The following is a 26,257-nucleotide window of genomic DNA, read 5'->3' as shown; positions in this document are numbered from 1 at the left end:
CAGCGCGTGGCACCGATTATTCCTGAAAGACGACGACTGCGTGCTTCACCTATCTCATTTACTCTCCTCCTCCTCTTCCTCACCCCGCTGCTCGCTGTGGTTCCTCCAGTCCCTCACCTGTCTCTCTGGGCTCGGTTCACTTTAGTGGCTCAGCGGACCGGGACGGTATGTACTCGCAGAAGGGAAGAACACCAAGCTGGCCTGGTTCTGATAGCACAGCCCTCATTTATCCTGAGCCCTCTGCTAACCGCCGCAGCTCCTGTTCCCTCCACCTTCTCACGACCTGGTCCAGTATAATGGGGCTGAGCTGCCCCGTCTCTGTGGTATTTCACCTTGTTGGAGACTTCCAACACCAGCAGCTGTCGTGTGTAGCATGGCTTTCTGTCAGGGCACCGTTACATAACCAGAACCTTTCTCACACCAGTTCCCAGTCACTCCCCACAACAGCCTCTCACTACTGGAACAGATAGATGGGCTCTGAGGTTCTACTGGGCTGATCTGAGAACAGCCAGCAGGTTTTTATTCCCTCAGCATCACTAAGTTGTTCTGATCACCTCTCTGCTTTGTGAAGCACCAAACTTACAGGAAGTTAAGGGTCTATAGCAAATGTTGGCCCATTCTGATCCTGATCCTGATCCAGGTGACTTGTCTGATTAAAAGAAATAAAAGCTTTTAGAATTATAAGCAGAAAACCTGAGGGAGTTCCAACAAATCCATTATTCTTTAACTTAAAGTTCATGGAATTTTACAGCGGGGTGGACTATTATATTCTGGAAGTTATGTTTAAAATACATAACTGTAAATTACCTGCACAATTGCAAAAAAGGTTTATTAAAGGAGATAGATTTTTATAATTTGAGAGGATTAGAGATAATAAAAAGATAAGAACAAAAGGACAAAGTTAGAACTAAACAAATGAAATGTTGTATTTCTATTTATGGATCAAATCTGTCTAAAGAAACCAAGGAGAGTCAATCAAATTTTACTTTTAAGAAAACAATGAACTATAGTGTTATATCAATGGATAATGAAGGCTATTGGTTCAGTAGAGTTCTGTACCATTACAAAGGTTCGATGTTTTTATCATGGCTGTTGATTGATTTAAATATGATGGAACATGCAGAACACTGGATTCTTCCTCTTGTCTTTGATGCTTTTGTATTTATTGTTGCTCAAGTTTTTTTTTATTTGTTCATAGCAGTGTAGTGTTGCTTCAGTCATCAATTCCAGCATGCACAATGATACTTTGCTAGATTGTTTTGTCTACAACAGTAAAATAATTGTATGGTTCTTCCTGTGCTCTCAGTGCTAAAGCACTTTTGTTCTTCAGTGCCACAGAGCAGCGCGAGTAAGAGGAGGAGAGAGAATGGAGCTACTTTGACAGATAATTTTTTTTAAAAAAACAAGAAACGTCTGAAACAGATTCTGTTCAAACTACAGATAATGTCCAAAAATACTGAAACCTGTGCAATTAATTGCGCGTAATGTTTTTTCTTTTACAGTGTTAAAAGAATTTGAATTAATGCCTTAATTTTGACAACCCTAATAATTATATGTATTAATTAATGGTGTGACTTGCTTAAAATTTTAATCAAATTAATTGCAGGGTCTGTGATTAATTCATCGCAACATTTTCAATTCAAAAATGGTTTTGCTGCTAAATTACTGAATAGATGTTGATAGTAAAAATAATAATAAACCATTATATTGGTGTAAAATTTTACTCAACTTTCAAGTGTTTCAGGAATCTCTGATCCTTCATGGATCCTTCTTTGAAAACAAGTCTTAGAATTGTAAACTGTGGATGCTAACATTAGTGTTGTCAACAATGCTAATCTCAGCAACATGCTTAGCTTTGAGATGCTATTTCAGGCTTATCGAGATCGTTTGTCATTTGTAATCTGTCACAAATATAATGTTAGACATTCATTCCCAATAATTGTTCTATTGCTGCATGCTGCAGGTATTTCCCGGCTTTCCTTGAATCGATCTGATCAGTTGTACCTGCTCACATCTCTCTTTGGTCGTATAGATCTCAGACCAAAGATGATCCAACCTATTGGATCTAACCTATGGCTCATCATTTTCAAATTTTGCAGCAGTTGGATGCATCTGCAAGTCAGAGTCGTGACTCGCGAGCCGTCCGTAGTTTCTGTGCTCTGGCTGATTGTTTCCTCAAGAGAGATGGAGCTGGATGCCAGCATGTGGGAGGACTGCTGAAAGCATCAGAGCGTAGGAGTCTGGAGCCATCAAGGGGCACGTATTGTCTCTGCCATACGCCTCTGATATCCTTAATTATGCACCGTGGCTGCCACAGAGACAATAGCTGAGCTGAGAATCAATCAGCAGTGAAACGGTTCCTGTAGCAGCTGTCGCACCAGAGTTCACAATGAGCCTCTGGCAGCCTGCAGAAAGGTGTGCTGCATTGTGTAATTAACATAATTCATTGTGTTGTGGTTTCGTTTTTTTTTAGAATAGATGTGTCATTGACTTTCCAGAACCTTTTAGGCCTCAGAACTTTCCACTGGCATCTGTTGCTGAGCAGCAATGCTACAGATTTTAACACAAAGGAGGATAAAGAGAGAGAGAGACCCAGCCCACTGTGGACGAGTCTCACACTTTTTGCTGGCTTTCCACTCGTTCCACACAGGAAGTCCAATTGTGCCGCAGCATCAACATGGTTCTCCAACGGCGCTCTCTCCGATTGGGGTTGCTTCTGTCTCTGTACTCTCCCTCAAAGCAGGACAGAAATAGCCTCGGAGAAAGAACAGACACTAGAAGCTGGGTTCAAAGTTGTGTGCGGTGCACAGCCTGCAGCCTTTCAGTGTCCTCATGTCTGGCGGACAGAGAGACTCTCCTGGTGTCCATTAGTGAAATGGATATGCCAGCGGTAACGGATGGTGCAGTGTTCCCTAGAGCACCATTGGCTGGTTTGATCACCTCTTTGCAGACATCGGCGGTTTGTTCATTAGCCTGTCGTCAGGGCAGGACGACAGAGTTTCAGTCATCAAAATGGACACTCGAACATGTTTTAATAAATGATGGCAAGGAGAAACTACTAACACGAAATATGATTATTATTTATAGAAGTAATGTCCAATTTAACACATCGTTTCTAATTTTGTTATGAATCTGGATCTTTTTTTATGTTGAAATGTGAAAAATAATCAAGAAATTATGGAAGTTCTTTGAGAGTCATGACATTTATTATTAGAAAAGCATCAATCAGAATGTTTCGACCAATTTAAAATCTCTGATTTTTTTGGACCTCTGGCCAGTTGTTGCAAATTTTGTCTGGTTTCAAAGTTTTCTTTAAGAACTCAATTATAAGAAAATGTAAGGATAGCAATAAATAAATGTATTCTAGCTAAGCAGTCAATTATTTTCATTAGATGTTGAGGTGACATAGAGAGTAGTCACAATTAAATAGTGGTTAGCATTTCTAAAACAGATGTGTATATTCTACAGAACCTAATCTTTACTCTGACATTTCTAAAGTCTGCATGTTCTAAAACTGTTTAAAGCTCTAAATGACAAAAAAGAGCAACTTTGCTATAATCCAGTAAGCCTTTCTTTTAACTGTTAAGTCTTGCTCTCTCTCACTCTCTCACAGCATGAACAGCAGACGTGTCACATTGTCATAGAAAATAATTATTCTTAACTGACTCCTCCAACCCTGACCCACATTTGAAACACCTCATCGATACTGAAAATTACTGAAAAATATATCCACCAATATTGTTGATTAATCAGTTGATTGACACCAAATTTGCTTTATTTTGTAAATGTTCAGGGGTTTAATCTCCTTTGACGACCTCTGGAAACATTTATTTATATCCTTAAAATGGTAGCGGCACAAAGAACAGTTTTTGCACAAACGTTTTGACACCAGTTTACTTTGAAGAAGGTGGGAAAGGAGCAACTTCAGTCCTGTGTCATCATGCATGCTCAGGGTTTTCAGAGTGCACTATGGGATTATGTAAAGTTATTGTGGCTTCAGCTTCCATTGCAGTCATGGATTTTATAGCATTTTTATTTTTTTTAAATTGATGCTGAAATTTGCTAGCAGTAGCCATAAATCTGTTTAATCAGATCCACACATGCATGGAAAGCATCTATAGGATCTGAAAAAAACATACATTTTTTCTCACGTTACATAATCTCATCTTGTTTTCCTTTCCTCTCGCGCACAGTGAACTTTGTTCTGTTTAGTATTATCTAGTCTAAAACAAACAGGTTTGTTTGAGTCACTGTCTGAAAACTTTTTTCTTTTCCCTCGGCTTGCTATATTAACTAAATCTGATTGCAAACCGAGTACAAACTGTTAGTCATAGTTTTTCCTGATAACGGAGTAGAAAGATTATTGAAAATTAATGAAATAAAAATATCCTGATGACGCCAGCAGACATCCTTGTGCGGTTTTTGTTTCTGTTGCACGATGTGATTATTTTCCCGCTGTGGGAGGCTGACCAAACCAAATCCTTTCTGCTCATTTCCTCAGCTGAGGAACACTTTGGTCCTATCTCATACAATCACAATCATCTGCTCACACAGACACAAATGCTTGTTTATGTCTTTTCATGGCATTTCCTTCATAATACTGCTGGTCTTGTTTTTATAGTGCACAGATCTCACACACCTTTTTTAACCCAAAGAAAGAAGACTAGACCTGGTTTGGTGCTTTAAGCAGATTTTCTTAAAATTCAAACCAGCATACACTTTTCATGTTTCCATGTCAATGGGTAACAAAGTGATTTGCCATATTTTTGACATTATCAACTACTGTTTTAGATTAAATTAACAAAAAAGAAGTTTAAATCCCTCCACATCTCAGCTTGGGGTAGCTAAGTGACACAACTGGCCAAAAATGGTCAGAGGGATTATTTTAACCGTCCAGCTCACATTATAATGCAAACACGGCAAAACAAATGTTATAGAAATGTTTAACCTCTCAAATTAATCAAATTTTTTCATATGTGTTCAGCTTTGTTTTGTGAGGAAGAGAATATGTTGGACTAAATTTCAAGACTTTACTAAATACTCAAAGTCCTTGAAAGTGGGATGCATGTTAGAAAGAAAGTATTATCCAGACCTGCTTTAAATGTAGGGTTTCCAAAACAACTGATCACCAGATATTTTATAGGATGAAAATAATAGGTATTAAACATGCCTATTACCAGGAGCACTACTAATTTACTTTTAATTAGTTTCACTAGGACTACTTTCTGTGTTTTGTACATATGAGGCTATCAAAGATCCAGTAGAATACCAGGGAGATTACGGTTCTCCCAAATATAAGAACTGCTAGTAGAATGTTGTTTTGCATGGACTAAAACCACAGGGACAGAGCAGCTTCCACTGCCATAATCATCTGTAGGCGTGTTCAGGCTTCACTTGATAAGCTTCATGCATCAGCAGCTGTGGGACAGAGAAGTTCACAGGTCAACCCGATGCCCGGACAGGAAGCCCCCACCTCATACACATTCTACAGTCTTCTTACAATTCCGGATTAAGAGGTTGTATACAGTACATTCCTGAGTTAATACCCATCGACCCACCCCCAAGTCCTGTTCATCAGACACCAGCATGTCTCAACTTTCCTTATCCTGTTGGACCATGTGCTTATCTCGTCTGGCCGAATAAAACCCCTTCCAACACCTTCATCCCTCCTTTTATTTCTTATATCTTTCATCACTTTCATTACTGGGCATTCCCAGACTCATCGTCAGCTACGAATACAACAGAAATTAGGTTGATTGGCATCAATCGTCAATTTTAGAAGTTAAACAAGCAAAAAGTATGTACCTCAAAAAGTGGAAACAGTCTACCGTAGAGCCTAATATCTACTGTCTTCCTTATCTCCACTGTTAGGGGGTATAACCAGTCAGCATGAAGGAAGATAAATGCTACCCCTGGATTGGCTGCTTGGCAAAGGCCAGTCAATGCATCCAGTAGCATTGACTGGCCTTGGTATTTCAGCTTTCCAAGTGGCATTTTCTTTGGAATATTTTAGCTATCCTTCATGGAAAAATCAGCAATTATTTCAGTCTATTTGCAAATAATTTGAAGTCATGTTCCACAGAAAAATTGTAAATATTTGAATCAATGTGAATCACTGGTCCAAACACTTTATTGTATGTCATACCTAATTATATGATAGTGTGATCTAGGATCTTTACTAGGGATGCAATGGTACATGAAAGTTGTGATTCAATATGTTTGTGGTACATTTCAATGAAAAAAAAACCCACAAATGTTTTTCATGTTGTTGAACAGTGGAAAAAACAACTTTGTGGGAATAATTTGATTTGATGACATTGCCAAGTATTTTAGAAAATCTTCATTATAAAAACTGGAGATTTGTTTTGATTTTTTCTTCATTAATAACACCAGACCTTAGAAAAGGTATGAGTGACATTTTACCGCTTTCGAAGCACTAACTTTTTAAAACCTGGTTATGCCTTAAGCTGCCACAGTTTTGGGAACTCTAAATGACTTTCTCCACATCTTTCATTGTTAGTTTTTTCTAAAAGGGGAAAGAGCTGCTGCTCAATTTCAGCTCCTTGTCGAGGCCTCATTCACCACATCATCCCTCTTTTGTCTCCCAAACAAAACCCTGAGTAATAATTGAAAGGCGAGTAATCTGGAGTCCTTATACTGGGGATGATGTGGCTGCTTGGGTCAGGACCCTTCTTTCAGCTAAAGGAGCTGTTTGTTATTGATGTGCCAGCCCATCCACAGGTTCTTCAGATGCTGCCGATCTGAAAGGAAAGTGTGTTTGAAACCATGGTTACACATTCAAATCAGGCGGTAGCCACTTTATTGCAAATGGGGGTTGTTTCAACTCATGATGGCAATGCGCTGTCTGTGAAATGTGACTTTTATGTCTGTGGTAACACACTTTAGAGCCTCTCAAATTACGAGACTTGGGTTGCAGCAAAAAGGTCCTGGGTTCAAATCCCAGCCTAATCCCACTTATCTATAGTACTCTGTCTTGGCTTGGGTTTGTACTTGTATATCACCTTATCAAATCCACAGGATCCCAAAGTGCTTCACATTCACCCATTCACACACACACACGCACTCAAACACTGATAGTGGCAAGCTATGGGATAGCCGCCTTGGGCAGTCTGACAGAATTGAGGCTACCATGCACCGGTGCCCCCCGGACCCTCTGACCCCTATCAGCAGGCAAGGTGGTTGAAATGTCTTGCCCAAGGACACATCGACACAGGCGGGTGGAGCGGGGATCGTACCAGCAACCTACCATTTGCAGCAAACTCTTACCGCCATTGCCACCTTGCAGTCAAAAACATGACTGTTGTGTTCAATGATAGCTCTACAGTTGCCCTTAGGTATGAGTGTGTTCATATGTAGATGTTTGTCCAGTTTGTCTCTGTGTTGACTTGTGATAGACTGGCAATCTGTCCAGGGTGCCGGATCTCAGAAAAAAAACCAGAGATCCGCATCGTCCAGGAAAAGCTTGACTGATGCATCTCAAATTTATAGATATGGAAGAAAAAAATCATGTGGAGTAGCTTAGTTGGGAACATAGTGACATAGTGAGTGATCGGGATGTGGGGGGTTAATATACTCTTGAACATGCCGTAGGAACATCTCTAAATCATCTCAATGGCTCATTTGGGTCCGTTTTCACTCTGAAGCAAACCCACTGACCTTGTTAGAAACTCCTATTGAAGTAGCAGCCATGGTTTGGATGCCTATCAGCACCCCTCTGCAGGAGAGGACCACCTCTTGGCTCTAGGTTACCGACTGCTCCATTTCTTGCCATTGGCCGGCACACATTCTGTCAATGGCCCCATGGACGGCTTGGCAGGCAGTGCTGTGCTTTACGTGCTCTCGCTGTTTCCACGAAACAAAGGCGGCAGTCTTGTTAATGTGGCAAAACATGCCCAGTGGAAATTGAATTGCTTTCTACAGAAGCAGCTCTGTAACAATCAATTTGCCCACCAGGACCCATTTATGGGTCACCCTGAGGACAACTGAGATGAGGCCCCTCTGCTCAGAGGTATTAGAGCCTGTTGCTGTGTAAGAGTGGGCTCTGCTACTACTGTCAGTACAATTTTTTTTTTCCACTGATTTGTAGCGACTCCATCGCAGATGAATCAGACCCTCTGGACAGGTTGTGAATGGCAGCAGACGCCTGGATCTGACAACGTTTTGATGAGCGAATCATGAGACAGTTCAGAAGTCACTGTGTGGTCATGTTTTTCATTATGGAATGCTGGTTATGATAAACCCCTTTTCTCTAAATGTGTGACGGGGCTGTAGAGATGACAAGGCAGCCCTCTCTGTGGCAGGGACTGTACGGACAATGCCTTTGACAGTGTCTGGGCTCATACTGGAACTGCCGTCTGGGAGGATTCACAGAATGATGGGAGCAGTGGGAAGGCTGGTCAGCTTGCCAGTCTCTGGGCTGTGGGTTGAGTGATCCATGACCCGTGACACAATGCATCTTTCTGTCACTGCCTCTCCACCCCCAACTCGCACAGCTGAGCACCCTGAGTCATGGTATGTGGGCCAATGGGTAGAGGGGCCAAAGGTTTAGATATGTCCTTTTAACTCTGTGTGTGTGTGTGTGTAGATGTGTGTGTAGTCTACTAGCCTACTTTCCTTTCCTCTCTGTCGCCTTAGGTCGTCGTTATCATTACTAATCTTCAAAGACAAACACTCTTCACAAGTTAACATGGCCTGAAGAAATGTTTGCTACTTATTTGTTGTGTTAGCTTTAGTTAGATCGTTTTGCTAAAGGAAATAAATATTTAAACCAAGATTAGATTTATAGACTGTTTTCACAATTATTTGGCAAGGACTATTTTTGAAGAACATTTTTTAAGAAATAACTACGGTGCTCTTGGTTAATCGAAAATGTTAATCAACTTCAAACATGAATGTCTCAGGAAGTGAGGTTTTGGCCTTCTCAGGAGAATATTTGCATGTATAAAATTATTGAGCAACTATTATTGTGATTATTATGCAACCATAAGTTCTGAGTCAAGTTCAGGTGAGGAAGCGGGATCATGTTATAAATTGTTCATTTTGAAGACCTTTACTGGCTAGCCATGCAGAAGAGTCCTTGGATGAATGTGATGGAGCTCATTATCTTTGTCTTTTTGAAAGATGCAGACATCTTCCGCTCTCTGTTTAACAGAACTTTGAACCTTCCTGTTTGGATATAATGTTACTGTCTCCCGGTCCTTTAAAGCAGTGGCCCTCAACCCCCCCTCCCCCCACCCCCCGCGGTCCCCAACAAACTTGCGAAGTCTTGACCGGTCCGCGGTACATACATTTATCTTTTATCCTTTTCTGGCTTCGTAGCCTTTCTGTGCTCACTACAGTTTTCTGAAACTTATCTCTTGGACTTTTACATCCAGCAAATAGTTTTTAAATATTAGCGGCACCTATTTTCCTCTGCTTGACCAATTAAACTGGATCGTGTTTTCATTTTAATTTGCCACAGCTAAAATAATTAAGTCTGGACAATAAGCCACCAAGAGGTTATGTTGGTGGCTTATTGTTCAGATCAGTATTAGAAATTCAGCATTTTTTCGCCCCCCCTATAAAGATACCTTTCACCTCAAGCTGAGGGAGCACACACGTCCTGCTTCTCTGTGTGTAGACTGGTTACGTGTGTGTGTGTGTGTGTGTGTGTGTGTGTGTGTGTGTGTGTGTGTGTGTGTGTGTGTGTGTGTGCGTGTGTGGTGTTAATTACAGGCTGTGGGTTGACAGTTTCCGTTTCCAATGCTGTAGGTATTTCATGTTGAAGTGGTACACCCCACTTGTCCAACAGCTTTGCTGTGGATTCACTCAGCACTGCGATAACAATCTGATAAAAGGAAGAAGCTAATAATTAAAACCCGTACTCCCATTCTTAATGGGCCGTCTGCAAACCTTCACATCTCTTCCAGAGGCACCATGTGCTGCTCCACAGGCCTGACAGATTGGAGTGCAGGAGCAGCAAGGAGGACGACGTGTGAGGAATTCTGCCACTCACAGCTCCAGGGTGGCAGGGTGGCTCTTATCTGGGTCACATTCTGGAGAGGGGGAATGTGGAGCTTTAGTTGGTTCAGGCTGAGTTATAGCTATGTTTGTGCAGTCGTCTCCAAAAGAAACTTCATCAAGGGATGATTAAGGGTTTCCCCCAGAAAACGTGCTAAGCTCGGTGGTAGGGCACAGATGAGTTAAAAAAGGTTTAAAGTTGACAGGGATTTGAAAATATTACTAGGTATTCATGTATTACTGAAAAACATTATTAACCATACCTAAACACCAACTATAAACATTAAAACCACTAATAAATTAACAATGCTTAGCATAGTGGGGATACAAATAAAGCCTGGTGGCCCGCCAGTCTTAAAGTGCACTGTTTGAAAACAGTTTCCATCACCTGATCATATAAAGGCGAACCTACTCCCTAGTGCATTTTGAATGAAGGTGAGGCACGCGATCCATACTGAATAAAGTTAGGATTATAGTTGATGCATTGAACTAGGCAAGAGGGAGCGCATGGCAATTGTGGCATTCCACCACCGCGCCTTGGTGTCGAGCTGTCCGTGACCCACTGCTCTGAATTTTTGCAACCCTGTGCGCCACCTTTCAGTCTAACTGGACTATCTGGAAAGTACTCCCTACAGAGCAGGTTCAACCGAGCTGGCATTTATACATTCCCTTCATGAGGCCTCATTTTCAGAGAATACTGCGCTGACATACAGTATATGTCAAGTATAAAAGCCACACCACTTGTTTGGTAAATGTAACTTTTAAAACTGCAGTTGTAAAGCAACCTTTACAAAAATTCTCAGCAGAATTTTAAGAGCAGGGACAATGCAATTTGTCTTAGCCCAGTTTAATAAATCAATTCTAAAACCTGTAGCTTAACATGAGTGCAAATACACTGATGCATATCAGTATTCTGTCAATACTGATAGTAGCCATCTTTTGTCCTGTCTTCTGTGTGGTGTATTATGGATAAAAATAAGAGAATTTAGCAGAAATGCTGTGAATATGACAGGACTTTGAGCACAGTGCAAAGACAATGAAAGCTGCACATTCAAACATTCACTGCCTAAAATATTTTGAATTGCTTTATATGAAATCATGGTATATTATCACGTTATGTTAAGTTGGACTGGTTTTAGACAAATTCAGATTATTTTTTATAAACTTGCTTGAATATTTATAACACTAAATTAAGGTGAAAGGATTTTTTTTTTCTTTGTATATGTTACGGTCATGAATTCATGACTCCAAAATCAGTTAAAAATCAATTAATACTATTTTGGTAACCAACAATTAACTGTGTCAAATATTAGACATAGTGATATTCAGCATAATGTGTTTTTATGGTGCTAAAAGGGAAATTAATATAATATATGCAGCCATCACCAATGTTTCTCTGCAATAACAGTAATATTGATATCTGATATGACTATTGGTAAACATTTTCATCTCGGTGCGTCCCTAAGGCAAACTCTGATGCTCACACTGCTTTTTGCCATCGCACTGCTGCGTCTGCCTGCAGCTGAAGACAAAATGCTTCTGTGAGATAAAAGCATTCCTCTATGATTTTTCAATTAACTCCAGTTCTCTGAGGTTAACAACCAGATGTGCCATAACTTGCATGCTTAGCAGCTTCAAGAAGCTCTCGCCCTGTTCTTCCTTAATGAGTCATCAGGAGTTTGAGTGCAGACAGAAACACGTGTCTTTGTCTCTTCCATTTATCTTTCTACAGATGTAACACAGGAGACCGAGGCATTGACTCAGAGCTAGCAGAAGCTTTCTGCTCACATCGCTGGTTGTTGGGCAGCAGCAATTATTTCTGCGAGGTCATTGGGCTAAAACTCCCGATGTAACAGAGTTAGCTACACTGATGATGGCCTATTAATGAAGTATTTTAATCAGCAGCACATGGCTGCAGCTTCCCTGTCTAAATCCTGAGGAGTCAGTGAAGTAGTAGTTATTTTTTATCAGAAAGAAGCCAAATCTCATTCTGGATTTGGCTTCATTTTTATTTTATAAGTAATAAAGGTTGAATCTGTTTAATTCTAAAACTAGAGCTGCACAGATAAATGGAACAGCCAATAAATAGGCTGATTTTCTTAATTTTGGGTCATCGCCCAACACTTATCCACTGATCATTTCCACTGATCTTATCTGAGCAACTGTGTTGCTATATTTAGCAACTTCTCAAACAAAGAAAATTATACCAAAATTGACCATTGATTTTGGTATAATCAGACTCTGCAGGTCTGGTCATACACTGACCAGGTCACTGACCTGCTTTTTACAGATCACTGATCGGCCAGAAAACTTCAATTGGAGCACGTCTACCTAAAACTGAAAGGAATGTTACTGTTTTTTTCCCCCCGATGAGAATAATGAGAGTAATTGTATTGATAAGATTGATAACATAATACTCACCCCAACACCCTTCCTAAAATCCAATCTCAGTAATGGCACTTTGATACTAAGGTTGAGCATCCAGGATAAGAACTTCATAGTAAAATCTGTTTTAGTTTGCAGAAATACCGGAGAAGTGGACTGGTTGCCAGGTTTGTTAGTAGTTAGTGGATGAAATTTGCGTCCTGCATCATCTTGTGTGCAGCTTTGACCCTTCAGTCTGTATTTAACCTGTGACTGAGCTGAAGGGCTTTGGACAGCATGCTCAACATTTTCCATTGAACACATATTCATAATCCTACTTAGAGCATGAGCAGCTCAAGATGGAAATAAATGTGCCACTTGTTGCTTTCATTGTTGCAAAGTTAACATGGATATATCCCTTTTCATTTGGCGTTTTAAAAATACGCAAGAGAAATTCCAATATTCACACTTGCTTGGAATTCCTTGTTACAAGTTTGTACTGAGCTGCTGGCCAAACAAAGATCCCATAATCTGTGAGGGATGAAAAAATGTAAACCTCACTCTTAGTATCAAAAGACTGTATCAATGTTCTGTGTTGTCATTTAAAAGTCTCAGACTGTGTATCTCTGTGCACTCATATTGGTGTAACAGTGTCATTTTCCACACAGAAACAGCGCAACATCAACTTTCTCATGAAGTCGTAACGTCACCTGGCCAGAAAACTCCTCCCTCCTAATCTTAATCTGCCACCCACCGAATGAGGAAGGTCATTGTCTTCATCTGTTCTCGTTGACCTCCGGCTGCTGGCTTTGCTCTCACACGCAGCTGGTGACTCACCACACCACCCTTCCCAAAATCAAATCTCGGTAATCTTCTCCCGACACCCATCAAACATGCGCTGTGGGTTTCGGCGGCGTGCCGACTAAGGGCTCTCGGATGCTATCTGAAGTGAAAACACGCCTTTCGGCTTCTCTCCCCAAGCGCCGCAGGCTGCAGACGCACCGAGCTGCTGCTGGTGTGTTTCTTGGTCGCGGTTGGAGCTGATTTAACCACAGCATCTGTCACTGTAAGTGGATCGTGTGAACCGCAGAAGTTGTGACCCAGGGATCATGACCTCTGACCTGTTCATGGCCCTAAAGCACGGCCACCCTTCAAGCTATCCCCTCGGACTCTTTCTGTTTGTTTCTCTTCATCGGACTCCGTATTTTCTTTGCCTCTCTGTCCTTCAGCTAATGAGAGCTCCTATTTAAGGCCAGCTCCATGGCTCTAAATAGATTCCTCTAGATCCCTTAATCGTCTACGGAGAGCCCCTCCTTTTCTGTGTGATGAAGTTCTGAATGCAGCGAGACGTTGCATGCCACCAACTTCCACGTACTTGAACAGGACGCCTGTGTCCCCCCAGCCCTGAACCGACTGGTGTCCTGGGAGCCGGGCCATGTTTTCATACCTGAGGAGCCCTCAGTATATTGTGAGTAGCTGGGTTTGTGCTGTCCAATGGAAAGCTCAGTGGGAGTGAATGTGTGGAGACTTGCACTACTTGGCTTCTAGATAAGTAGAGCAGGTGTTAGCGGGTGCTGGTCATTATCACGATAGCTGACAAGGTCTGCTACAGTTTAACTACTGTGTCATTTACATATTCAGTAATTTTTTTTTCTAGTTTTATGACTTGTTTTACTGTTTAGTTCATAGATTGTTGTATCAAAATACCTTTTAAACAATTAGCTCAACATGTACTCTATTTTAAGAGATGTGAAAGACTCAGTTTTAGCTAATTAAGGAAACAAGCTAAGAGCCCAAAAGGTAGGGCCACCAGATGCCCACTGTGTTGTTGTGTTAAAGATGTTCAAAGTTGTAAGGAAATTTCAATATATCAGTAAAAAAATACAATTAAAATGCACAATGTGAATTTTGCATTTCAGTTAAATCTGATGTTAATCAGCCAGTGGATCTTAAAACAAGACATGCAATGCTATATGAATATTTGTATGCTAAACTAAACATTCTAATGAAGGCAGGATTTGCGAGGAATACTCAAGATGAAAAATACTTGTCTGTGATTGGCTGGCAGTATTGTTCGTTCACATTAACTTTGTCAAGTTGCGTGTGCAAGTGTGCACTTGCTATAACACACTGAGTGAGCATGTGTGACAGATTATTCTTTGTTCACAAAGATACATGCACTCACATCAGTCTCACTGCTCGTTCAATGCAAACCTGGCGACTAACTCAGCCTTTATAGTCAAGCTTTCAAGCATGAGCTGTCTGTAGGGATGAGCTTGTGTAAACTTCAGTCTTTATTAGGTTTAATTCTCTAATTATCTTTGTGGGAAACTTTTCTGCTGGAGGTATTCAAGACCCTTTTACCACAAGTCACACTTTGATGACGGGGAACATCAGCTAGCAAAGCACAAGCCATAGCAAAACACACCAGAAGCCTTAAAAACTCAGGCTGAAAGTTCTGGTTTAGCCTGTAATTTCTGGCCAATTTCTGGAACCAATTGACCGGCGCTTGTTTACTGCAGTAGCTAGCCTCAGCTGGCTGTCTGAGCCTGCAGGGAACAGTGGAAGTAGATGGTTGTTTTCAGTACTAAGCATGAAGAGGAGCTGACCTTCATCTCACTCGGGACCAAAAGCAGTTGAACCTGAATGGTCGGCTGACGAGGACTGTCGGCGAACACGGCGTGTTCAACCTGAAGGCGCTGTCACATCCCATAATATCAACTCTCTGCTGCCTGTACGCACAGGTGATTGAAGCGTCTCTTTAAACTAGAACAAGTAGAGGTTCTTCCCCCTTGGCCATATCTGTCACACCAGCCTCCTTAAGAAAGAAAGATGGAGAACACAAAGGTACAGTTTACAAACACCCACTCACCCCAGGCCCCCTCCTAGTCGTCTCCACGGTAACAACAGTCGGCTCTGCCTTATGAGGCGTCATTATTGTCTATTGTTCCCTTCCTTCCTGTCTTTATTCCTGTTTCTGGACGTTTGTGTCCTTTAGAGGAGGTAAATAAACTCTTTTGACACCTCACACCTCTCATTAACCGTCCCTTACAGTCCCCCCCTCCCTCTCCTCTTGTCATTGTCAGACAGCCAGCTGTTGTTATTGGCCTGACTGACTATTGTTTTGCTCTGTACCAAGAGTCCCTCTGTCTCAGGCTGTCTCTGCACTTCATGTGGCGCAGCACCAATGGACCCTCAGACATACGGCAGGGCCGGGGCCCGTCACACCCCGACACTCTGGGTGTCACTAGCTGCGTTTCCATTACAGATGCGCACATCTTTGTCTATAATCTGCCAGTGTTGGAAAAAAAATATATACAATTTCGCAATTGCGATGTTGCCTTTAAATAAGAAATGAAATTGAAATCACACGTGATTAAGATTGTTCATGTGAAAAGTCATTAAAAATCACGGCAGTGACGGATGTAAACACTTATATGAGATATATTCATAAACAGGTCATGGTGCTAGCGCTAATCATCTATCATCTCCAGCGTTGCCATGGAGGAGACATCAGCGTCTTATTCAGGCATCAGAGCAACAAGCCCCTACTACTTGGGAGCGGCTACGTATGCTACGTACGTTTTGGGGAAATTGTTGTCTGATTTCACAGAATAGCGACTGATTCAACACGTTGGAGTGACACACAACTTCTGATTGAACTGTGTGATGCTGCGAGAGCTCTGGTGGAGCCAGCTGCACAATGTCCGAAAAAAACAAAAAAATCATCCTCCTATTACTTCGTCGTCTTAGTGGCTTTCATCACTGTTAACATCTGGTTATTGATCACGTGACTCGTGTGATGCAAAAAAATTGTTTCCATTGCAGTTGTGTGAAATACATCTATTTTTATCCAGCCGAAAAAGCACCTTATCCTAGCACTAAAACCTACCAAAGTTGGTGTGTTTCCTTTAAGCAAATTTATTTGTATAATTTCAGTTTGTGCAATTTTATTTTTAATGGAAACACAGCTACTGCTTGTGGTAGGAGTGAATTTCTGAGATGTTCTCTTACCTTTGCTTTGGTGTGATGATGAGGGCTGCTAATGAGTTTCAGTGCAATGTAGCAGTGTAGCATGTCGATATGAACACATTGCTGCTCTGCCAGCGTTGCCATGGAGCTTCCTGTTGCTTGTTATCATCTGAGGTTTTGTTGGATCCCAACACGTGATTCTGAAGCATCCTTTGTTATTATCTGGTAAATAAATCCTCTGAGCTCTTTTTGTCCCTGTTTGTCATGGTTTTGCGTTTAGTTCTTTCAGCTTGTGCCACAGTACTTGCATATCAGTCAATGTCTTGGCAGGTTGATAATTTTGATTTAGGCTGTGACAGAATAGTCATGCAAATGTTGAGTGATAAAATCCAAGGTAGAGAATTCCTTAACTCCACTTTTGGTAAACAGGAAAGTGTGATGCAAGTTAAGGTTCTTTACCAAAGGACTGACTTTCCAACTATTTACTGGTTACCCATTAAATGAGACAATAAAAATGTCAAACTGTTATTGATCATATACCTAAAAGATTTCCACTTTGTTTTCCTGAATATTGTTCAGAGATGCTAAGACATTTGTTTCCAAGTCAATCTGAAGACTTTGTCCCCAATTTTGGCTCATCAATTCACAACATCTAGGTCACCTCTGACCCTGCACATTCACAGCGACTGTAGTGTCTAACTCACTATTCACTATGTGAGATAAAAACTGTTAGGACTCGAGTTTCACACCAGGAGTCCAAGTGAAGTCTCAGATCTTCAGGGCACAAATCTTCCTCAAGTTTGAAATCTTTTGAGTGCGACTCGAGTCGAAGTCTCAAACTCGAGTTGCCATCTCTGTTATCTAGTTACCTAACCTTGAGGAAACTCTTCTTGTGACTAAATCTCATTGGTAAAAAAAAACCCCAACAGACTGCATCATGTCATTGTGGTGAATTGTAGCTTTGCACTGAATTTCCTGAAGAATCGAAGCGGGACTCTGAAATGGCCCACATCTTTTCTTGGAGCACTGCGATCGGCTCCAGTGACAAAAGCTTCTGATCGTACATCCATGCATAGAATAGTGTAACCAGAACTTTGCAGAGAAAGACACTTCTCCTGTCTACATAGGCAACCATGGAAACGGCTTGAATGCATGTCTTTTGTGGACAGAAACTAGAATATCACAGAGAAAAACAACATGCACGTTTAGCATCTGTGCCGTGTGTGTTTGCCGCATCCAGGCCTTCTCCTGCATCAACTGACTTGTTTATTTTAGCATCCATTTACTTAATTTCCTCTTTTCTTCATTTTTACATCCAAGCTCTTCAGCGACGTGACTGTAGTTGAGCCAAGAAACTGTCAGTAAGCTTTCTGACTCATCCTCTTATTTTCTTCTCGGTTGCTCAGGATTTACAGGAAGTTCTAATTCCATTGCAAACAGAAGAAGCTAAAAATCTCATATGCACCTGCTGACTAAAGTCTTCAAACCTCTTTAAAACAAGCTGTCCTGATTTCACCACTTGTTGTGATCTTAACAGTATGTTCTATTGTTCATTTCTTTTCATTCTTTATCACAAAAACTGATATGTGGAGACCTGGTGTTGAGAGACAGTCAACAGACTTTAACACAGTTTAATGATTCAAACTGCCATATTATTTATGTTATTGGATGAGCCAAGTATGGGGCTAAGCTCTCATTGCTACACAATTAGAATATCTTATCTTCAGAAACTGTATTTATTTCATATTTTTAACATCTAGACAGATTGAAAGCACAACAGCAGATGTCCTAATGTTAACTTTAAAACAGAGCTTCAAGATTTTAAACAATCATAAATTTTTGAATCTTTTCACCTGAATTCAGCTCCACAGATGTTCTTCAGTCTCAGTGTTATCATGTTCCAGCAGAAAACATTCAAACTATGGATTATCTAAAAGCAGATGGATGAAGGCATCTGTTGGATGTTTGTTCTGGGACCAGATGTAAACATATATGGATGGATGTCTAAGTTTTTTAAAGTTTCTACTTTATCTACTTCATCTAAGTTTTTTTGTTTTGTTTTTTCTCACAGATGAACCAACTGTTGGAGTGTAAATATGTTTATAAAGGAATTGTTTTGTAATTTCACCATAATAATTATTTTTTTTGAGCGGTGTTTCTCCACAGCCTATCTCCGTTTTTCTCGCCTCCACCAATCCCCAGAGATCTTTGCTTCGCTCAGTCGGTTTCCACGTAAATGGAGCAGATTTCAGGAAATATTAATGAACTGCTGAAACCACAGCAATACTGGTGAGACAGCGAGCAAGATGCTGGTGGGCTTTTTTTTCTAAATGTGCATAGAGTGCTTTTTAAAGAGTCGTTCTGCCTGCGGATGTTATCTGTAGAACAGAAGATTTTGAAATGCATCAAGTATGAAGAAGCGACACTAGAACAACTGTTTCTGATCCATAAAGGCTGATCTATTATGCCCTGAGCAACATCATGCTTTATTATATATTTTACATTATATTTAGAATCCCTAATTGCACTTTCTGAATCATTTGAAAGAAGGTTTGTTGCAGTTTATTTGTGCATGTTTGATCAAGGTTTCTTATTTTATTTTACATTGTCTGTTACACTTCTAGCTACACTGACTGAACAAATGAAGGTTGTGCTGATTTTACATGTCTGACAAGCTTGTGAAGCTGTCGGTGTGTCTCAGTGTGCTCTACAGGTGCAGAGTTATCAACTAAATTCATAGTTCAGCCCATTTGTGTCTGTGTTTAAAATAAGAAATGTTTAAAGTGAATTCAGCACTGATTTTCTGTATTGGATCGGTATCAACTGATGCTAAACCTCAGATATCGGTATCAGTATCGGAAGTGAAAGAGTGGATTGATGCTTTTCTAGTCTATAATTGAAAACACAACAGTAGACATTCTAACTTTGGCTTTTTTAAAACTAAGCTTCAAGATTTTAAACATTTATAAATTTTTGAGTCTTTTCACCTGAATTTCCCTTTTTTGGTTGATTCGCCCAACAGGCCACGTCTGCAAACTTAGTGACTTTCTCTCTATATTTAGTAGTTTTTTTAGACAAAAAAATCTGAATCTCGAGATTAGGGTTTTGAAAGGTCGATGATCGGCTAGAAGACCGCAATCTTTGCACAACTAGTTTTGATGGTTCTGTGATTTTGCAAGAACTCCACAACCAGACAGTGGAAACACTGTAGGGTCTACTGAGCTCCAGCTGTTAGTAGACCTGTAGTCCTGAATTATGGAATATGATTAAATGAGTTGTTTCTTACATAAAATGTGCCATTGCAGACATAAACAGGATTTAGGAGCAAATACATAAAACTGTTTAATTCCTAATTTTAAAAGTGTGATTTATTTAGCGACTTTTCAGACAAAAAACAAATCACTATTGGCTAAAATCTGAATTTTCAATGATTGGTGATGGGTCAGAAAACTGCAATCGCTGCACTAAAAAAGAAAGTAGAAACTTTAAGTGACTTCATGAAGGTCCACTCAGATTCCACCAACCAGCCAATCAGCGGAAAGTGAATAACACTAGAGTAGCTTGAACCCATCAAGCTGGAGGTATTAGGACAGGATTAGCCATTAGCTGGGCTGCTTAGCACTCAGCCACCGCTCCAGCTCCGTTCTTCTTATTTAAGAAAAGAGAGAGAAATCTGGAAGGCAAATAGTTCCTGAAATACAGTTCCTGATCCGTTAATAGCTAGAGCCGAGGGCCAGCGGATCAGACGGCAGCTGCTAACGTCTGTCACTGCTCTCTTCTTGCCTTGTGCGGCACACTGCAGTCCATCCGGTCTGCGAGAAGGAACAGGCTCACCATCTGCCCTAACATTCATTAGCCGACTTCTCCCAGTGTGAGGTGTCAGGATGTGAAGTGTAACGTTCAGCGCCATTAGGAAGGAGCAGTGTGTCGGGCCCCAATGCTGCCACTGAAGTCTTTGTGCTCACCCAAAAGGAGAAATAAAAGGTTTAATTTGAAGCCAGTCTCATTAGAGAAGGTGAAGTTTTCCTTCAGCCGTTCAGCATTCTGTTTATTTTTCCCGCCTGCTAGTAAACAGAACAAATAGTTGTTGTCAGGGTTCTGGCAGCTCATCTGACGCGCAGCCAGAATTCATTCATCAGAGACCTTTTCTGCAGGAGCTGCCTTGTCCTGATCCACAGGGAACACACTGCAGCGCAGATTTATCTTAACGTCCCACAAACTCTGACTGGTGGTCTAGCACAGATTCTGCCCACTCTATCTCTCTGTCTCATGTGCATGTCAGCTTCAGCAGACGATGAATTAAGATTTAAGTTTTCCTTTTGTTTAGCCCAAAAGGAAAATAAATGTCATAATTCATATTATCCAAGTATCTTCAGTGTCGTTGTGGATGGGGATGCTGTGGGCAGGAAGGATCTCCAGTAACATTAGAGATTTGTTTCGTTAAAATTTTGTCTGTTTAATTTATCGCTGAGAAAAAAAAAGAAAAGAAAAAATTACAACAAACTAATTTTGTATTTTTAAGTTGGAACAAACAACATGGCCTCCCAAGAATCTTCAAACTTTGGATTCTGTCCAGTGTTGCAAAACGTTTGGACACCGCTGGGTAAGGCAGCTCAACGGAACGTCTTCAAGAAACAAGGCGCATGTAGTTAGGAACGCCTGCTGGACAAATTAAAATATTGAAAATAAATTTGCTTAATGGCAACACGTTAATTTAAAAAAACAAAACATGTTGTTTGATCAAATGTTTTTTCAGTAATACAATGATGTGGTTTTTTAGCTGTTTCTAAATAGACGCATTTCGTAAAACTGCAATGAAAACTTTTTTCCGCATGACAGGAGTCACATGATCAACGGATGTTGCTACTGATGGAAACGACGAAGTAGAGGACAGGAGGATGATGGTTTGGTTTTGTTTCTTTGGGCAATGTCCAGCTGGCTCCACCAGAGCTCTCACAGCATCACAGCTCATAAAACGTTGTCACATGTTGAATCAATCGCTCTTGTATGAAATGACTGGCAACAATTTTTCCAAAACGTTGCATATGTAGCCACCCCCAAGCGGGAATAAGACGCTCATGTCTCTTCTGATTGGCTGATAGATGAGTACCAGCACCATGAATGAATTTTGAACATCTTTTGAAATTGAATTTTAATGAGTTATCGAATGAACAAGCTTATTTGTGTAATTCTAACTTGATTTCTTATTGAAACATCGCAATTGCAATCTTACTTTATTTTTTTTACATTAGAGGAAAACGGACACAGATTTGCACACATGTATAATGTAAATGCTGCTGCAGTGATGAAATCCTCCCAGGTAGAATTGCAGCTGGAAACAGCGGAGGTGTTGTCCCTGATTCCCACCGTTTGGGTCTCCCACTGCACAACATGCGGCGCAGTGCATCACACTGCGTCTTCCCCCAACAACAGCGTCTCCCAACATGCAGCAGGCTGAGCGTGGCTGCAGGCTCCCCAAACACCCTCCCACCCCCAACCCTCATCCCGCTTCTTCCTCATTAACATTTCAAGAGGTGAGGCTTTGTTCCTCACCGTAAAACTCCTTCTGTTCCACCCACAGATAATGCAAAAAGATCTGAGATGTCGCTTGAACAATTCCAATCCAGCATGATCCTCTTAAAGGACATCAGACGTTTCCACACAAACGCTTCAAGTCGCCTGTCAATAATTTTCTGTTTTTGTTTTTGGTATAACTAACCCAGTTTGGCGCAGGCCTCTTTGAGCGAGTTCCTTCCCAGTCAGCTTCCAGCTCTTTAGCAGAGCCGCCGTGTTCAGACAAAGTGACATTTTAGCTGAGCGTTATCAGCGCGGGACCGAAAGGTTAATTGCTCGCGTCTCTGTTAGCTCAGCGAATCCTCTGGTCCGTGAAATGAAAACATGCTGACTCACGCTCACACCAGAGTTTTCATCTTGGGTTTTTTTTTATTTTTCCTCTGCCGACTCTGCATATATGTACCAGATGCAATTATTGGCAAACTCCAAAAACGCATTTGACTTTCAGTGAGGAGTTCTTACATCTCGGGGTTGGGGACCGGAGGGGATTGGTCGGTCGGTCGGCTTGTGAAGCACAATGAAATGTGATGATGGCCGAGTTGGACAAATGTGGTCTGACTGACACTCAGCCATGTGGAAATGTAGGTTAATCTGGTCATATGGATGTGAACATGGCCAGCATCAGGCCTACCTCCAGGAGTGGAGGGAGAGAGAGACTACAAAGAAGGAGGAAGAAAGAGGAACCAGACAGGATGAGAGGAAAAGGGCAACCTGAGCGAGGGAGCAGTGGAGGACAAAAGAACAGAGGGAGCAGGAGAAGATCGATGTGGCTTTTTGGAGGTGGAACCCATCCCCTACACTCACACACACTCATCCCCCCCACACACACACCCCTCGCAGCCTGGCTTCAAACGCTCCTCAGTGTTTCTGCCGGGCTGACTGAGTGTCTCCATGGTCACGTCGCCATGCTGTTGCACGCTTCCCCTAACCTGCTTTTGTGTAATACAATTACACACAAAACCCAGAGTCACACACCACGACTCGGGCTTTAACTAGAACACTCACTAAAGTAGAGACGCTCTGATCTGATGTTATCTGTATCGGTCCCAATATTGAAAATCATTCTAGATGGAGTATCATGACAGTGTGCTCAAAGCAGATCTATTCAGTCTATTTCTATGCTTTGTGCTCTGAGGACGTCATGCTTTATTATTTGTTTTGCATCATAGTTACAGTTCCTAATTGCATTATCTAAACCATTTGAAAGGTTTGTTGCGGTTTATTTTTTTTTATGTTTGACCAAGATAATCAACCTATTTTTTTCAATTTTTTATTTTTTTTTCCATTGGCTGTTCTACGCCTAATCTCACTGACTGAACAAATTACAGTTGCTTTTACATGTTTGACCAACTTGTGAAGCTGTTGGTGGAGTTAAATATGCTGTACTGGTGCAGAGTTATCAACTAAATTTGTTTTAAAAAAACAAATATAAAATATTTGAAGTCCTTCTGGCACTGGATCGGTGTCGGCCGATACTAAACCACAAATATCGGTATCGGAAGTGAAAACAGTGGATCGGTGCACTTGTAGACTAAAGGTACTACGTTACATTTTACAGTCCAGTTCATCTACTGTTCAAGAACTACATGAGTCTGATGAAAATGATCAGAGGCGCACCGATCACAATTTTGTAGCTGATTTCCAATCTCTGATTTTCCTAAAGCTTTGAAATGCTGCCAGCAGTTTTCATCATTTCCAGTAATTTTAGGCTGCAGCTAATAATTATCTTTGTAATCATGTATTTTATTGACTATTTTAAGGATTTATGGAGTAATGGGATGAAAAAACAATCGTCACATCCTGCAGATTTTTCAACTTACTACTTAAGCTTATTTTACACAATATTTAAATATACATAGCTTATTTTAGAAATATATAAAAATGGCAAATAAATAATTCAACTCCTTTTGAAAAATAACAAAATAACCAGTTTTTGGCCGAAAATGCAAAAAAAAAAAAGGTATTTCTTTAGGAAGCGCTTCAAAATTAGCATCTGTAGCTAAAACATTCTAACATAAACATGTGAAAAGCTCAGCCTTTTCTGCAGGATTTAACATCAGTACAGCGTCGGACTGATCAGATCATTTTTTTGTTAATCAATAATTGTACAGCAAAAGCTGTCCTGTAGTGACGGATCCAACTCCTGTATTAGCAGATTTGATGAATTCAGAGTAATTCATTTACATTACTCACCCCGCACTCTTCAGTACGACTTATGTTTAGTTCAATTAGCTAGAATGATAGAGAATGTACACAGCAGTGTGTAGAGCGTGGAACTGGGTTCTGTGCGTTCAGCTGAGCAGGCAGTGGCCCCTGCACCGCTGCAGGGCCCGTTGCCATGCTCACATCGATGGGAAACCCTCCCACTCTTCTCTCCTGATGGCCACATTCATCACATGGAGACTCCCACCTGCTCACCAGCAAGCCCCGCTCTGTCCCACCTTCCTCTCTGTGGGCACCACCTGCTGGAAGTAATGGGGAACTGCGGCTCTTGTACCCTGCTGCCCTCACACTGACCTGTGCCTTTTTTTCCACACAGAATAATTTATGGTTTAATTTGCTGTGTGCCGCCTGGAGGAGCAGTGGAGTTTCTGGTGATGGTACAACAGCAGAGGGTCATTAGTTCTGAATGGGCCGAGGCGAACCTGGTAAACATCAGGGATGCAGAGAGCTGAACAACAACCTTCATGACTCCATTTACAAATCAGTCAGTTCCTTTGTTTTCATCTGCTTTTACATTCTCCATGCAGGGTGTGCCCACACATCCTCCAACTTGCATAATGTGCTGTAATGCAGTTCAGCCTGCACCGACCTGAAGTCTGAAAAGGATTGGTCACGGCCATGCTGGCATGTTGCTGCGAACAAGATTAAAGCAGCTCTGTACTGAGCAGCGCATTTCATTCTACCTCTGTCGTTCCAGCCGTGCTTCATTTATTCTTCCACTCCCGACTCCTCAGATTCTAATTACTTGTCATGAGCAGAAGGAGCTGCATGGCAGCTTGTTCTCCTCTGATTGTTTGCCTACAGGAAAACGCTCCGGGCAGAGATCTAGTCATGCTCAATCACAATACCATGTTCTATGATGGCATGGATGGCTGAATGGTTGGATAATGGGTTGGATGCGTGGCTGGATGACGGGATGAATGCGTGGTTGGATGACTGGATGGATGCGTGGTTGGATGACGGGATGGATGCGTGGTTGGATGACGGGTTGGATGCGTGGTAGGATGACGGGATGTATGCGTGGTTGGATGACGGGATGGATGCGTGGTTGGATGACGGGATGGATGCGTGGTTGGATGACGGGATGGATGTGTGGTTGGATGACGGGATGGATGTGTGGTTGGATGACGGGTTGGATGCGTGGTTGTTCTGCGTGACATTATGAAAACAAAACTGTGATAATATTTCTGAATGTTCCGTGTAAGTTGGCCTTAAAGCATAACTACGACGTTTTGTCCAGCTGAAGCAGTTAGGAGACATCTCTGTTTTCCGTTTTGCAGACGACTGATTCTTTTATTTCAGTTTTCACGTTTTATTTCAGTCGGTGGTAAACTAACATCTACCTCTGTCTCAATATGCATCCTGTTTCTGAAAGAACTTTGAATCTCTCTTATAGTCCTTGTTTAAGGTGAACAACGACGGCACAATATCAGTGACATTAGTGATTAGTGGTGTGCCTGCACGTCTTTATAAAGGGACCTTGCAACACCACTTCCTCTTGTGTTAAATGTGTGTGTGAAGTAATGAGATCCTTTTCCCCTCTGTCGCAACGAGGTTTAGAGTTTCCTCGCCTCCTCTGCCGGAACATTTCAGAGCATTAGAGAAAACAGAAGTGCGTTTTGTGTCTCGTTTGATGGCCGCTGAGCTTCGCCATGCGCCGGGCGCTCAGCGTGTTCAGGGGCTACCGGAAAGCCGGGGAGGATGATGACGACGTGTTTGTGTGCAGCCCGGGATGCAAGGTGACAACCGTGACACATAGAAATGCTTTTGTGTTTGCAGTTAGCCAGATTGGAAGTGCGCTTTGATGCCCTGCGTCCGTCAGACTGATCCAGAACCAGTCCACATCCCCTCAGGAGTCGCGTCTCTGTGCCGTTCCGGTTGGAGAACTTTCTTTCCACCTCTTGCAGCCAGCAAAGCCTTTGAATCTCTGAAATCTGTTAAATTGTTTTCCAGGTAGTATTTATGTGCTGCTAACTGAGGCCTGACAGGCTAGAATTAAGGCGGCCGCAGTCTGCCAGCGAAACACTTGATGTTGACATCAATTATTCATTTAGAGAAGGTTCCCCGCCAAGTGTCAGACGGTCTCAGCGTATGGTGTGGACTT

General features: G+C 41.5%; 1 protein-coding gene across 6 annotated transcripts in view; it reads left to right on the top strand.

Annotated features, from left to right (window-relative positions):
- arhgap12 (Rho GTPase activating protein 12) overlaps positions 1-26,257 on the top strand; it is a 57,706-nt gene that overhangs the window by 11,352 nt on the left and 20,097 nt on the right. The window contains exon 1 of one of the 6 annotated variants that reach the window (XM_023326432.1): positions 25,757-25,892. The exons of the other annotated variants lie outside the window; for them this stretch is intronic. Within the exon in view, the coding sequence (XP_023182200.1) occupies positions 25,806-25,892 (87 nt within the window). The 5' untranslated portion in view covers positions 25,757-25,805. Of the gene's footprint in view, positions 1-25,756; positions 25,893-26,257 lie in introns of those variants that run through there. 6 annotated transcript variants of the gene reach the window in all.

Source organism: Xiphophorus maculatus, chromosome 21 (genome assembly GCF_002775205.1).
Source record: "Xiphophorus maculatus strain JP 163 A chromosome 21, X_maculatus-5.0-male, whole genome shotgun sequence".
Classification (NCBI taxonomy): Eukaryota; Metazoa; Chordata; class Actinopteri; order Cyprinodontiformes; family Poeciliidae; genus Xiphophorus; species Xiphophorus maculatus.
Note: the sequence above shows the minus strand (reverse complement) of the source record. Positions and strands in the feature narration are given on the sequence as shown.